The following is a 15,005-nucleotide window of genomic DNA, read 5'->3' as shown; positions in this document are numbered from 1 at the left end:
AACTCAACTCATGACTCAAACTTAAACTGTGATCTTGTTATCCCCCTGTGTAGTAACAATATACTGTAGGCTATTCATTATCAGCACTGTCTACTGCCTGAGCGACCGTGCGTGTGGGCGCGCACGTCCCTGTCAAAAAAGGAAGCTCTCCGCCCAACTTCCAGCCTCCAACTGTTCCTGTCCTCCTCCGCCTCATAATAAGCTGGAAACGAAAGTCGAATTCAAACACGGACCAGCTACTTTCTTCCTTTTTGTAGAAACCGGACACCTCAGCAGACGTTCGTCTTCGGGAACGGGAACGGGGAATCCCTCACACCGACGGTTGTGGATAAATACATTTTGAGGAAAAGGATGACAGGAATTTTTCAACGTTTGGACTTTTACGTTTTAGGTTGCCTCTTGTTAGCGGCCAAAACAGGTAAGATAAGACACATAAGTGTTACATTCTCCCACCGTTTGTGTCGTAACATAACCTAACCTTAGCTCCTGGACGAATTATCCCGTTCTTGCACAGACTTCCAAGTACGAACGTGACGCTTATTCCCGGTAATTTATTGACGTCACGTCTGGTCAGTGTGAGGCAGGAGGACAGGCGTCACAGAAAGACCTAGCGAGAGGGTACAAAGCTGTGCTGTGACACTAAAGAACCATATAAACCACCTTCAGATATGCTCACAGGCTGTGTACAGCTGGCCGCGAGGAAGGTGACCCAAATGCAGACATCCAGGAACTGCTGAGGAAAATTTCAGATGACACATGAGGTTCAAAGAAAAGTACAGCACACCCAAACAGAAGTGCCGAGAACCCAGAATAACTGGAAGAGTTCCAGACAGACAGGCAGCTATCAACAGGTTCTGGTTCTGGTTCTGGTTCAGTGTTCAGGAACAACATTGACACTCAGGCAGAGGAAAGTGAGTTGGTATCAATACGGACAGTGTTTGGAGAATGAGACACAGGTGAGAAATACTGGGGCCAGGGGGAGTGGGAATCAGAATCCCTTTTATTGGCCAGGAATGTGTACACATACAAGGAATTTGACTCCGGTTTCTAAGTTGCTCTCAGTGTACATACACAGAATGAGCATAAATAAACAGGACAACAAGCTCAACAAAATACTACATATATAATGTATATATATATATATAAAACAAACAAAATCAATAGGTTCAGTTTACTGAGCGAATTTATGTGTTCCAAAACAGAGCTGACGTGGAAATGTTTTAGATAGAGAAAAAAAACACAGGAAGCTGTAGCGGGGGGGTCATTGCCCACCACATAAACATGGTCTGTGACTTCAGGTTTGAACATAACTATTTTCTCGAAGCCACGCAGGGAAAGATATTTCTTCTCTCCTAGAGACTGGCTCCAAACAGGGCAGGTTGTCAGCTGTTGGTTTGGATAGCTACATAAAGTTTTGAGTCCGGGAAATTTCCTCACAGCAGAGCTGTTCTTCCGGAGGTACACATAATCCCACTGCTCTGTAAACAAGAGTCAAAGAAGCACAAGACTAGTTACATTTCATTTCATACACTGAATAAAACTAACAACATCATTGTGGCATGTGCAATGGTTTGGGTGTCCTACCTTCAGTACTTAATGAGTACTTTGTGTAGTCTTCTCCTGCATTGTGGGAAATGCCATATATCACCATATGTTATTTGCCTGAACCTTTGCATACGTGTCAAACTAGCATGAAAGTATTATATCTTAAGAACAAGACTCGTAGGCCAGCAGCAACCCTGTACTTCATTCTAATGCTGTTTGTCACACTTTACCTTCATCAAACAATTGCAGCTTCTGCGATTTGGATATTGCACCATATTGCCATTTCAGTAATATTTTGATTAATTGTGCTGCCCTAGTCAACACTAATTAAGACTATAACATTTAGGTTGCCAGTGTGTCATACTAATTAAAGGTACAAAAAATAAAACTGTCATCACATTTCTGTTTTTTCTCTTTCTCTACTTAAGACCAAATCCTAAAACCACAAAATGTGTCCGTAGTGTGGATTCATGATTTTGTCCTACAGTTGTCCTGGTTACCACATCAGGGTCACGAGAACTGCGTATATGAGGTGACAAAAAAAACCAAGAAGCCATATAGCCAAACTTTGGATGTGAGTATGCATATATTTGTGTATTCAGTAATTCTATTTAATAACTATAAATGCTTTTCTTTAAAGGTTTGATCAATCCAACTTTATGATACCCTTTAAATCTGATTTGGGGATTCCTGTAACACCTGCATCAGAGTATCCCACCAGTTATAATAGTACCCTAGAGTGCAGGATACTGAAGAATTTTAGCAGTTTAAATATTTACTGAAAACACAGCTGCTCTGTAACAAAAAATCCCTGCGTTAAGCAGAGCCATTTTCAACTTACTGAAGTTTATGTCATCTCTACGTTCTGCACATCTGCACATCACATCATAGTTTTGTATTTTTCATTAGTTTATATTTTCATTCTTAATTCAGTTTAGTTTCAGTTAGTTTCCAGAGTAAGTTTGGTCTGTACTGTTTAAAAATGTTTAGTTTTTATCAGTTTTTTTTTATCCGTTTTTTTTTTTTCAAGGTATTTTTTGGGCTTATATTGCCTTTATGATAGAGACAGCTGAAGAAAGACAGAAAGACGTCTGAATCCAACCATGCATAAGAAAATTAGGGTTTGTTAGGGCGCCCGGTTAGTGTACCGAGGCTGAGTCCTTGCTGCAGCGGCCCAGGGCTCGAGTCTGACCTGCGGCCCTTTGCTGCGTGTCATCCCCTCTCTCTCTGCCCCCCCCTTCCTGTCTGTCAGCTGTCACTATAATAGGCAATAAAAGTGCTTTAAAAAGAATGAGGGTTTGTTTATGTAGGTTGTATAGAGGTATCAGCATTAAATTGAATGTTTCATAAATGTTTAAGCAGAACTTGTGGTAGCTGATCAGGATGGCTCAAATTTGAACTACTTCATAAACTGTTGGGTAACTCAGTCTGTGAGACAGTATCATATTTCAGATTTAATCATGTGTTTTATATATACAGTCTTATTTTGCAAAGACTAGTAACTATAGATATAAAAGAAATCAAATGGCAGCTTTTGGCGGAATCATAGGGGAGTAAAAGTAGGAAGCAGCAACAAATGAAAGTGTGAGTTCCTCAAAAGCTTTCCGAAGTCTGGGTCTTGTGTAAATGTACTTAGTTGTGTTATACCTTTTGCTAATATTTCAATTCTACACAAAGGGCTTTTAAATGTATAGATTTTATCATATATGACCTGCGTGAATTACCTGTATGACCAATGTGCCTGAATGCACCTTCTTTCTATCTAGTCTCCTTTGCACAAGTGTGTATTAGATAATATATCATTTTGCATCTGATCATTTTTTAACTGTCTGCCATAAGTAACATTGTAACATTTAAGCCCAAAATCTATGAAGAACACATAGAGGATCCATAACACTGCATATGGTAGTATATTCCTGCTTACACTGATAAATGGCCAGTGTGTGTTTTTTCTGAAACAACTCTACAACTGCGTTTCTGACTGTAGCCGTGTAACAGTGAGTTGCCTCAGTGTTAATGATGATGATGATGATGATGATGATGATGATGATGATGATGGTTTGGTGCTTTTTGTCCATCTTTCTGTTCTTGGTGGATTCAGCAACTGTCAGACCCCTTCTGGAGGTTTTATGAGGCGATGGACGGGGGAGATCTGTTCTTGACTGTTAAAACTGTCTGTAATAAGAACGAGAGTGAACCGTTTGACATCAACATCACTTACCCAGGTTACTCATTTTTCTCACCACTACCCTTGATAAGACTTTATTTTGTTCTCAAAGTTTGAATGCTTTTTGAATAGACAAATAAATGTTGCTCGAGTTCCTGAGCCATATATGGGCTGCACTGTGTATTTGTTTGTTCATTGAGATGTGTGCATATATGTCTGTGTTTCTCCCAGAACTGGTGAGAGATCTGCAGTGCTACATTTACTCCTCCACACAAAGTTACTGCTCCTGGATCCCAGTCAGTCATGCATCGAATCTCACTTTTTTCTACTTGTAAGTGTGGGGTTTGTTTTTGTTTTTGGTCCCTTTTTGTGCTCACACATTGAAAGGGCGTAAGGAAGCAGTGGAGTAGATTCAAACAGAGTAATTAGTAAACTGAAAATCACCCTTACACAGTATATGTCCGTAGACTGTATTGCAATATTTCCTGATACCTAGTGGTTGATTTCATCACATAAGAGTCAGACTGAAACCTAATGGGCAATGAACTAGGGTTCAATTAAGGCCAGATTCCTCATGGCTCAGCTTTTTATCCGTCCAGGCTTCTGGTGGGTGTCAGTTTGAGTTTAGGCAGTGTTTGTTGACTATGTGAGTTCTTCTAAGCCCAAGCCATGTTTGGTAATGTCACATTAATTTAAGAGCAAGCTGTTACTGCCAGCCAACCATAACTAAAAACACATTAGTTTTGAAGTCCCTCTAGTTTAAAGAAAGAGCAGTCTTGTCCTCAACATGAGGCTGCCAACACAGGATATAGTGTGTGTGTTAACAGACAGGCATATGATTGGTGTTGATATTCTCATCAGACTCTCAGCAAGACAGAGAATAAGTGAATTTCCCCAAATGTCAAACTATTCCTTTAACTTGGCCTTATCTGAGTTTGTTGTTCGTAAATGTTTGTTCCATTAATTTACCTCTACTTGTAGGATTTCAGGAATAGCGTGCGGCATGAAAGTAAATTACCTTTTTCTCCATCTTCCCAAGTTTAACAGAAGAGAATTTCACTGGAAAGGCTTACAGTGACTTGAACCATACCACTATACTATACCTGGAGTGCTCATCGTATACCCCCAGTAACGGGGTCAGGACTGGTTGTGATCTGCAGAGCAATGTGAATCAGGGTATCCACATCGTATTTAATGCAACGGTGGACAACAAGCCTGCCAGGAACACCTTCCAGATTAAAGCAAGCAAGGGTAATGGTGGAAACATTATGTTGAAATACGTTGCTCTTCCCCATTCAGTCTCACAATTATAAGAGAAGTTGCTGCCTGTCCTTCCTCGGAAATCTTTTTAGCAGTTAGTGTGTCTGTCTGTGTGTATGCACTTGTGTAATGTGGGGTATGACACAATCCAAAACGTAGAACTTGGAGAACACACAATGTCGCTATTTTAGGAAAGCAAAAACAAGTTCTTTCAGGGATTTTTAAGAGACTGTTTCAGTATTTTTGGACTGTGTATGTCTGGATTGGAGTTACTATCTCTCTGTGTGTCTTTCTCTGTACAGTGAACCTTCCTGCACCTGACTGGGGATTAATTTATTATGGGAATAAATTAAGTATTAACTGGTCTACTCCTGACATCTTTCATCCCTCTGACTGGAAGATTCTACTTAATGTCACCAAGTGCAATAAAGAAGTGGTAAGAGACACAATGGTACAATATTTTGTTTTGTTGTCTGTAGTTTGTCTCTAACGTCTTTACATGGAAGCTGTGTCTAGTTTAGTCTGTTTATCTTATAGGAATTCAATGGATGCAAATAATAGCTGTGCTCATTTGCATCTTACAAGCAACTGAATACCTAACTAACCTAACAGCCCTCTACTGAAGTTCTGGCTTTGAAATATTTTACTTGTCAAACCATCTATATGAATTTGTGCGTTTTGGAGTCGATGAAACATTGGACACTTGAATGTCAAAATAGCATCTGTATGAGTCATGACAGGTCTGATGTTGTGAAACGGTTGCAGTTCAGTTAGCTGCAGGCAACGAAAAATGACTTGGTTAGGTTTAGGAAAAGATCACGGTTTAGGTTTAGATAAGTATGTTACATGAATGTATGTAACGGAGTAACGCTGGTATTTAATGCCCTGGGAATGAGAATTGATCTAAACAATCTAAACATCTAAACAACTATTGGATGGATTGAGATAGTGATGTCGGTGATCCCCTGACTTTTCCTGTAGCGCCACCACATAGTCAAAGTTCAAAGTCAATTCAAAGTCAGCTTTAATGTCAATTGCTTCACATGCACCAGACATACAAAAGAATCGAGAGGACGTTTCTCACTCTCCCACGGTGAAACAGATAAAGTGCACAGGCACAATAGATAAGACATTTCCTAATACTAAAAGTAAACATTCAATTTCACAACAGATAAGACATTTACTAATGCTAAAAAGATAGACAATAAAATATAAAATATACAATACTTATGGTAAAGGTTTCTACTTATCCACTGAAATATCTCAATCTCAGTTTAATACTGACCTTCACTGTTCCCAGAGCAGTGTTTTAAATTAGTGCCGTTTAAATTTCGACATTGTGGTAACAGTAGTGGTCTAATTCATAATAACAGCTATAGTTTGCTTCCACAGAATTGAGTCATATTGTCATATTCATTACTGTATCACTATTACAATTATCCCTTCATTTTCTCACAGCTCAAACCCTTTTCTGGCGTAAATTCATATGAACTGGACATAGATCCTTCTTGTCGGTACTGTATCTCTCTTAAAGCACAGATGTTCTATGAGAGAGGAGAGACACCATGGACCAACAGGACTTGTTTTGGTATGGTCATAATCTTTCTGTCTCTCTGTCTTCTCTTGTTTCGCTTGTTGAAGTGTTTTTTTTTTAGAAAATGAAACGCCCAGCAGTATAAAGCCAATATATGTAGTTTTTGTTTTGTTGCCATTTTTAGGTGTAAAACACTAGCTGTATTAGTCGCTCTCAGCTGATCTAATGTTGCTGCTGGTTTGGCGTGCAGGTAGAGACAAAGCTCCTGAAGCGTTGTATGCTGTCCTTATCATCCCATTGCTGTTGAGTGGCCTGGCAGCCCTGATGCTGGTTTGCTGCATGAAGTATGTCAAGTCTTTATCTCCTTGCTTGGCTCCTATTCATTTCACATGTCTTCTCATTTGCCTCTGATATTTTACTCTCTCTGTACAGGAATAAGAACAACATCTTCCCCAAAGTACCAGAACCACGGGATCTCCTCAGCGATATTTCTGACAACAACAATAAGGTGACTGTGTGTTTGTTGATAGGGGCGTTAGCGTTAGAGTCTGCAGCTACACCGCTACTTTTCAAAATGCCACACTATGTACTCACATGCTATCATTTTGTCCTTGTCCTTTTTTTTCCCCCACAGAGCACTGTTTGCAACTTGTACATCCCAGCAGAGGAAGAACACAGCTGTAAGATAACTCTGGTGTTAGATCCTGAAATCAACAAACCTTAATCCGGACACACCTCTGCAGTGGCAACAGCTGAAAGTCTCCCGATTACTGGCACAAAAAAAAGAAAATGGGAGACTCACTTACTGTTTAGCCAGGAGAATCTTGGGAGGGTGCTTGGCACAGACTGACCGGAAATTGAGTTTCACAAGGTCTATGTGCTGTTATGCAGACAGTTTAGTGAGTTACCACATAAAGCTAAACTCACATTCATATCAATATTCTAGACACCTTCCATTTCCTTATCACCATTGTATTTTTACACACACCAGCATCACCATTTTTGCCACTGAAAACCTCTGGATACATGCAATTGTTGTAACCCGAGCAGCAGAGCATCAGTGGAAATGAGCCGCCATTTGGTAGCTCAGTAGTACAGAGCGGCAAGCTGTATAGCTGCTATAGCAGATTATATATGAACTAAAGCGGTTTGCAGACTATTGTAACAACTCATTGTTTTAGCATTTACCTTGCATTGTTACAACACTTGCTGCTCTCAGATTGTATGAGGACGTGAGGAATGTCTACTGTTTTATAACATTACATTGGATGCATCATCCTCGGCTTTGGGGCAGCAGCCTCTGTTGAACTGAACGATCTACCCTAAAGAATAACCGAGGATCTGTCACCTGTAGCCCCCTGATGATGTCACTGCTGAGATGTTTTTTTATATTTTTTATATTTTGTCTTTGTTTTGTTAACATTTGGGCAGGGACACTAGATTAGCGTTCTAGGTTTACATCTGTTTACCTGTTGGTAAGTGGGCATTGTCCCTGTCAAATGAACTTGGTTTAAAAAATGGTTTAGTTGGCAACCAGATGAGGATACGAGGGTATAGGCTGAATGTTAAGATAATAGATTATAACTACCACAATTTGGACTTAATGAAAGATTTTGATTTACAGTACTCCATTGTCTGCTGGGAGAGCAAACAGCTCAGAGCCAAATTCAGCAAGGATTTATTTAACTTCTGGTCTTAGGGAAGTTGTGAGAGCTGAAAAGCACCTGAAGGATATTAGATTTGCACTTTGGATAACAAAGGAATATAATTATACTGAATGTACAACGAAGGAGTCCCAGGATGAGTTCTAGGCTTAGATTTCTAAAAATCTCAAACTTAAGTTCCCATGATCTCCTTTTTCCTGTTGAGGACTGAATGTGAAATGAATGATGTGTTCATGTAAAACACTGATGTATCAATGTTGTTGCTGTACAGTTTGAAATAGAGAATTGAATATTTTAATGACAGGCCCAGACTGGCTAATTCTGGGGTGCTTTATATACTACTTAATGCATTTAAATAAACATTTCGAGTCGCCACGTCTGCACAGAAAGTAAAGTTTCAGTTTTAATGTCACATTTCAAAAACAACAGTTTTTAAACCTGAGGTATCTGGCATTCAGAGCTGCCGACCTCAACAGAGTGACATTATCGGAAAAGGTGCTCATTCACTTTCTTGCAAAGACTTTAATCAAAAGCTTGATACCACTCTATCAAGCTTTTGCCGAAACAGCCCTTCTAGGAACAAGCCAAATATTCGTAAATATCATCAACATCTGTTGTATTGAGCAAAAAAATCTACCAGTGGGTTTGGCTAGAATTCTTAAAGCTAGCATATAAATCTAGCCACTGAAAGACTGTAACGGGCCCTAAAACTAGAAAAAGTACAACATTTTAAGAAAGCTGTGCAAACAATTTATTCAAACAGCATAATACAAATATGTCTTGGTTTAAGTAACCAGAAGCTTCTTATATTTATCATTTATCAATTTTTGATAAACAAACTAAACAGCTGCTTCATTTAGCACAGTGGAACAGGACTACGTTCTCTTAAACTGAGAAGTTGTGCAAGTGGTCTTGAAATAAAGAAAATAATCTTGTTCCTCTGCTGGGATATTATGTAAACTGTTGTTGCAACTGCTTACTGGTTCAATCTAACTCAATATTAGCTGTAATATCTTATTAAGACAGAGTAAGAGATATTTTCTTAATACCAGATTACTTTTCTAATGCGAAACATGCTTGAGGTTATTCTTTTTAGACAAAAAACAAGGCTTTTTTATTGCAGTGTACATGGCAAATATGTGGCTGGAACCAGTAGCCAGTTAGTTTAGCTTAGCATAAAGACTAGAAACAGCTAGTCTTGCTATGTCCAAAATGTGCTTTTGGCACCTCTAAATCCCTGTAATTTACATGTTATATCTTATTTGTTTAATCCATACAAAAATGTTGATGTAAAAAGGTTAATTCGCTGCTTTAGTGTGTGTTTTACTGTCCAATAAAGAAGCAGTTCTTGATTTTAACTCTTTAAGTCTATGTTCACATTTGTCATCTCCGTACTCTCTCCTGTCTGTATCCCTCTCTCTATTATGTAACACTGCGATGTTATCAACTACACTACATCTTTCCCTTTGTTGGAATGAAAGTTTTTTATTTATTCGATTTTCTAATAAATTGTTTCTCTAACATCATTTTAAACTAAATTTCTCTATTCTTAAACTTATTTCAACATGTTTCAAAATCAATCTGGAATATCAATCTTCACTGAATCAGTATTCTCTTTTCCTTTAATGCTGAAGAATTTACTTGAACAGATTCTGTATTTTTTCCCCCCCATTTATCTTCGTTCTCTCTGGATCTGGCTGGCTTCTTGATAACTATGGTGCCTCTGGTATCACTTTGCTATTCCGAAACAGATGCAGCTTTCTGTTGAGACTGGTGGAGTAATCTGAGCATCTTCCGCTGCCAGGTTTGGTAACATGGTATGGATGTCTCTTCAAGGCATGAGCCTGGCTGCTGTTTCTCCTGAAGCTCCGTGAGGCATTGAGCGATGTGCTAGGGGAATCTTAGGGAGTTCCACTCTGAATTTCTTTCAGGCCCGGCCCTAACCAATTTGGCGCCCTAGGCAAGATTTTAGGTGGCGCCCCCTTGCAATGCAGTAAATTCAATTCAATTCAATTTTATTTGTATAGCGCCAATTCATAACAGAAGTTATCTCAGGACACTTTTCAAATAGAGCAGGTCTAGACCGAACTCTTTAACATTATTTACAGAGACCCAACAGTACCACCATGAGCAAGCACTTGGCGACAAGGGCAAGGAAAAACTACCTGTTAAAAGGCAGAAACCTAGGACAGATCCTCCGGCTCTAGGTGGGTGGTCGTCTGCCTCGACCAGTTGGGGTGAGAGAGAAAGAGAGAGACAGACAGACAGACAGACAGGTGCACAGTAACAACAGTATTGGTAATGGCAATCTAGCAGGACCATGGCAGGAGGCTCCACCAGGATCGATAAGAACCTGCGAGACGAGAAAGCACAAGAACTCCGGGGAAGAAGTGAAGTTATAACATGCATTAATGGAACATGAATGAGTGCAGAAAGAGAGAGGAAGGAAGTTTTGCCTAATGGCTTATAATCTAATAGTATGAATTCAAAAGTTATTAAATAATGGTCAGATAGGAAAGGATTATGTGGGAAGACTATTAAATGTTCAATATCAATGCCATATGATAGAAGGTCAAGAGTGTGATTAAAACAATGAGTTGGTTTATTTACACTCTGACAGAAGCCAATTGAGTCTATTAATGATATAAATGTGTTACTAAGGCTGTCATTGTTAACATCCACATGAATATTAAAATCACCTACAATAATTACTTTATCTGATTTAAGGACTAAACTTGATAAAAACTCTGAGAATTCAGATATAAAATCAGAGTACGGTCCAGGAGCGCGGTACACTATAACAAATAGAACTGGCTGCAGTGTTTTCCAGTTTGGGTGAGAAAGACTAAGAACAAGGCTTTCAAATGAATTATAATTTAGTTTAGGTTTAGGGTCCATTAAAACACTCGAATCATATATGGCTGCCACTCCACCTCCTCGGCCTGTGCCTCGAGGAATGTGAGTATTAATATGACTGGGGGGTGGATTCATTTAGGCTAACATACTCCTCGTGGGACAACCAGGTCTCAGTAAGACAAAGTAAATCAATATCATAATCTGATATTAATTCATTCACTAAAACAGCTTTAGAGGACAGAGACCTGATATTTAACAGCCCACATTTCATTCTCTTATTTTGTGCTACTGAGGAGTTAGTTTTAATTTTTATTAGATTTTTATGTTGAACTCGTTTTTATTTCTTTAAATAATTTAGGTGGTCGGGGGACAGACACAGTCTCTATGGGGTTTTGGGTGGGTGACTGTTCTAAGGAAAGAGCAGAGAAGTGTGTAAGACAGCAGCTCTGCTTCCTGGTCCCAACTCTGGACTGTCAGGTTTTAGAGATAAACTTCGCCATATTTCTAGATAAGAGAGCCGCTCCATCCAAAGTGGGATGGATGCCGTCTCTCCTAATCAGACCAGGTTTTCCCCAAAAAGGCTTCCAGTTATCAATGAAGCCCACATTGTTTGCTGGACACCACCTCGACAGCCAGCGGTGGAATGACGACATGCGGCTATACATGTCATCACTGGTCACATTGGGGAGGGGTCCAGAGAAAACTACGGTGTCCGACATTGTCTTAGCATAGTTACACACCGACTCCACATTAATCTTAGTGACCTCCGATTGGCGTAAACGGGTGTCGTTACCGCCGACGTGGATAACAATCTTACTGTATTTACGTTTATCTTTAGCCAGCAGTTTTAAATTTGATTCAATGTCGCCCGCTCTGGCCCCAGGGATACATTTAACTATGGCCGCTGGCTTCACTAACTCCATGTTTCTGACTATGGAGCTGCCAATAACCAGAGTTGGTTCCTCAGCGGGTGTATCGCTGAGTGGGGACAATGTATTAGGAACATGAATGGGTTGGTGGTGACCTGTGGGCTTCGGTGTTTTAGTCTTCCTTCGCTCAGTCACCCAGCCTCCCTGTCTTCCCGGCTGCTCGGGAACTACCGGAGAAACTACCGGGGGAACTACCGGAGGAACTACCGGGGGAACTACCGGAGGAACTACCGGGGGACGGCTAACAGAAGCTACCTTCGGTCGGACCGCACCGGCTACCGGGGGCTGGCTAACTATAGCGGCTAAAGATATCTCCGTGGTGCGGTGCCGTTCCTCTAACTCACTAAGCCTCGCCTCCAGCGCAGTAAATAAACTACACTTAATACAAGAACCATTATCATTAAAGGAGGCAGAGGAATAACTGAACATCTGACACACTGAGCAGGACAGAGGAGAGGAAGAGGAAGAAGCCAAACAACAACAAGTTGCTCAATCAAAACAGTTAACAAGAAAAGAATAAATTAGACATAAATAATACTAGAAATGTAATATAAATAGCCTACACAAAGTACAACATTTAACTACCTACAAAATAAAAACTGTCAGCTTGTGATAAAATGAAGGAGGATCACGTGATGCTGTTGAAGCAGTGATGACTGTAGATGGCTCAGGATTTGCAGGAGGTGGATTTAGATATTTCAACAGCGCATCTGAAGAGGGAAGAGGAGTAAGTGACACTGTTGGGTGTTACAGTCGAATAATAAAAGAAATGATTCCAGGAATAAAATTTAATAATAAAAATGAACAACCTAAGAGATGCATTACTTTCACTGTACTGTACATGAATGATATACAGTGCAGTTTCTTCTGATATGCAAATTAGATTAGATTGAATCTTATTGTCATTACAGTGAAATGCTGATGAGCAGAATGCAAAGAAGCAGTAAACTGCAGAATAATATAACATATGGGAATGTATTAACATTAATGATGTGCACTTTAACATGGATGTAAAGTGTAACACTATAAACACACTAGAACATACTGAACTGTAACACAACAAACAACAACGCTTACAACTCTAATATATAAAGGTGTGTGACTGTAACAAGCAGAGCAAACGTTAACTAAACAATAATAAATACAAATAAAATGTAGACAAATGGAAACAGCTGCTGAACAGATCTAATCTTTACAAATGTCCCTGAGAAACAGAAGGTGGGAGTATTATATATATTATTGGCCCCTCCATAACATGAACTGAGGTTAAAACGAGCTAACGCTATTTACAGTCTAATGAGTCAGAGGGGGGGGGGCTTCATAAAGTCTTATTATTATTTAATAGGCTTTGCTATGCAGTTAAATTAATGTGGGCTTATTTTTTTCATACTAAGAAATAATAGCACCAACTAGTTTTAGTATAGAAATATTGAAAGTTGCACCTTTTTGTTTGTTTTTTTCTTCCCCCATTGTGGCGCCCCCTAGGTGGACGGCCCCCTTAGCATTTGCCGGCACTGATTTCTTTCCTTCATGTTCAGCTGCTCTGAAGCCTTTCTTCAGATATCTGTGAAACCCTTTTAATTTCCCATCTGATCTTGGATAATGTAGTGATGCACGTTTGTTCTTGATTCCACATGTCAGGAAAGTTTTAAAAAGCCGTCCTACAAACAGCTTGCCATTGTCTGTAATGACCTCCAGAGAATATCTAAAGTGAGCTCATATTTTTGTTAACTCTTTAATGACTGTGTGGAAGGGAATTGAGTACAATAGTCATTCCAAGTTCTGGGCAGCAGTGTCCTGGTTGGTTTGGTTTGGCCATGTTCCTGTTTCCACTGCTGTTTTAGTGTTTGTTCCTCTGTCAATCGAGGGTTCAGTGTCGTCCAGTGTCATACGTCCACATATGGTTTGACAAACCCTTTTTCTTTCATTTCTGATAAGGGAAGTCGTGACAGGGTGACTGCTACGCTACACTTTACCACAATGTGTTCTATTTCCTAGTCATACGGTTGTAGTCTTTGAATTCTGGGCAATGAGAGTGTGGCCTTCTCTGGGTTGAATTTCCCCAAAAACAATGCTTTTTTTTTTTTTTTTACTTTCATGAGATTCCTTTTTTGCACATGTGTACATGGTAAATATGTGGCTGGAACCAGTAGCTTAGCTTAGCATGAAGGCTGGAAACTGGCTAGTCTTGCTTTGTCCAAAGGTATAGCCCACTGGCACCTCTAAAGCCCTCTAATTTACATGCTATATCTGATTTGTTTAATCAATACAAAAACTGAAATGTAAAAAACTTGAATTCGCTGCTTTCATCGGTTCTCTGGCTGCCTATACACATCCTAGAGCTTCCTGCTTTACGGGTAGCTTTTTTCAGTTGGGTCTTATAGCAGGACTGTCCTGCTGGACTTTGCTATTTTCATTTCCTCTAATGCTTTTTATGTCCCTTATACCACCCCCACTCTTGGCTGTCGTAGTCTCCTGTGTGGTCTGCTATAAAATTCATCAGAAATCGAGGAAGTGGAAAGTGTCAAGGAACAAGCGCAGCTGATGCACGTCCGCAGTTCTCGGTGCATTACAGACGGCTTTGTCTCTGTTCAGGGTTAGATTTTTTTGTTAAAATAAGTAGCTCTACAGAGTGGTGTCAATCTTCTCATATAAGTCAGCAAAGTCCGAGTAAGCGTATTTCACAACATGTTGACCATTTCCTGTGATACAGTGGTCAGAGTTGTATCCATTGAAAAGCAGTCTCTAAGATCTGCAGGTTTTTTTAGTTGACATCGGTGGAAGATCAGTGTAAACTCTGCATTGAAGAGCTGCTTTTTTAGGTTAATTTGGATTTCCATGATGTACAGTGTACACTTCTCAAATCATAGTTGTTGCAAAACAATTTTTTTTACATTTTATGATATAAACACAGACAACAAACAACAAAACAACATGGCCACAAAAAACAAATCTCTGACTACTTGTTATGTGATATACACAGTACAATACACTCAGAGAAAATCATCTCCCTACCTTAACAAACTGAGAGTATAACTGGGAAGACATGG

The 15,005-nt window shown here is 39.6% G+C and overlaps 1 protein-coding gene across 2 annotated transcripts; it reads left to right on the top strand.

Moving 5' to 3' along the window:
* Positions 1–180: 180 nt before the first annotated feature.
* On the top strand, positions 181–9,528 carry LOC127379201 (uncharacterized). Of its 2 annotated transcripts, XM_051428523.1 has the most exons (10): positions 181–418; positions 1,974–2,119; positions 3,647–3,770; positions 3,944–4,043; positions 4,752–4,963; positions 5,275–5,408; positions 6,431–6,560; positions 6,757–6,850; positions 6,939–7,014; positions 7,141–9,528. In XM_051428523.1, the coding sequence occupies exons 1-10, from the start codon at positions 352–354 to the stop codon at positions 7,228–7,230; spliced, it is 1,173 nt and encodes a 390-aa protein (XP_051284483.1). In that variant the 5' UTR covers positions 181–351; the 3' UTR covers positions 7,231–9,528. The 2 variants fall into 2 exon arrangements, with proteins under 2 accessions (XP_051284483.1, XP_051284484.1); XM_051428524.1 differs by lacking the exon at positions 1,974–2,119.
* Positions 9,529–15,005: the final 5,477 nt, after the last annotated feature.

This window comes from Dicentrarchus labrax, unplaced genomic scaffold (assembly GCF_905237075.1).
Source record: "Dicentrarchus labrax unplaced genomic scaffold, dlabrax2021, whole genome shotgun sequence".
In the NCBI taxonomy this organism is placed as follows: domain Eukaryota; kingdom Metazoa; phylum Chordata; class Actinopteri; family Moronidae; genus Dicentrarchus; species Dicentrarchus labrax.
This window is presented reverse-complemented; position numbering and strand designations above follow the sequence as displayed.

What these genes read in the sequence shown, in the direction of transcription:
- LOC127379201 (XM_051428523.1), top strand. Translation starts at nt 352, where the DNA reads ATGACAGGAATTTTTCAACGTTTGGACTTTTACGTTTTAGGTTGCCTC. An exon ending in GACCAACAGGACTTGTTTTG is followed by an intron (nt 6,561 to 6,756) that starts GTATGGTCATAA and finishes TTTGGCGTGCAG; the next exon opens with GTAGAGACAAAGCTCCTGAA. An exon ending in TTTCTGACAACAACAATAAG is followed by an intron (nt 7,015 to 7,140) that starts GTGACTGTGTGT and finishes TTTCCCCCACAG; the next exon opens with AGCACTGTTTGCAACTTGTA.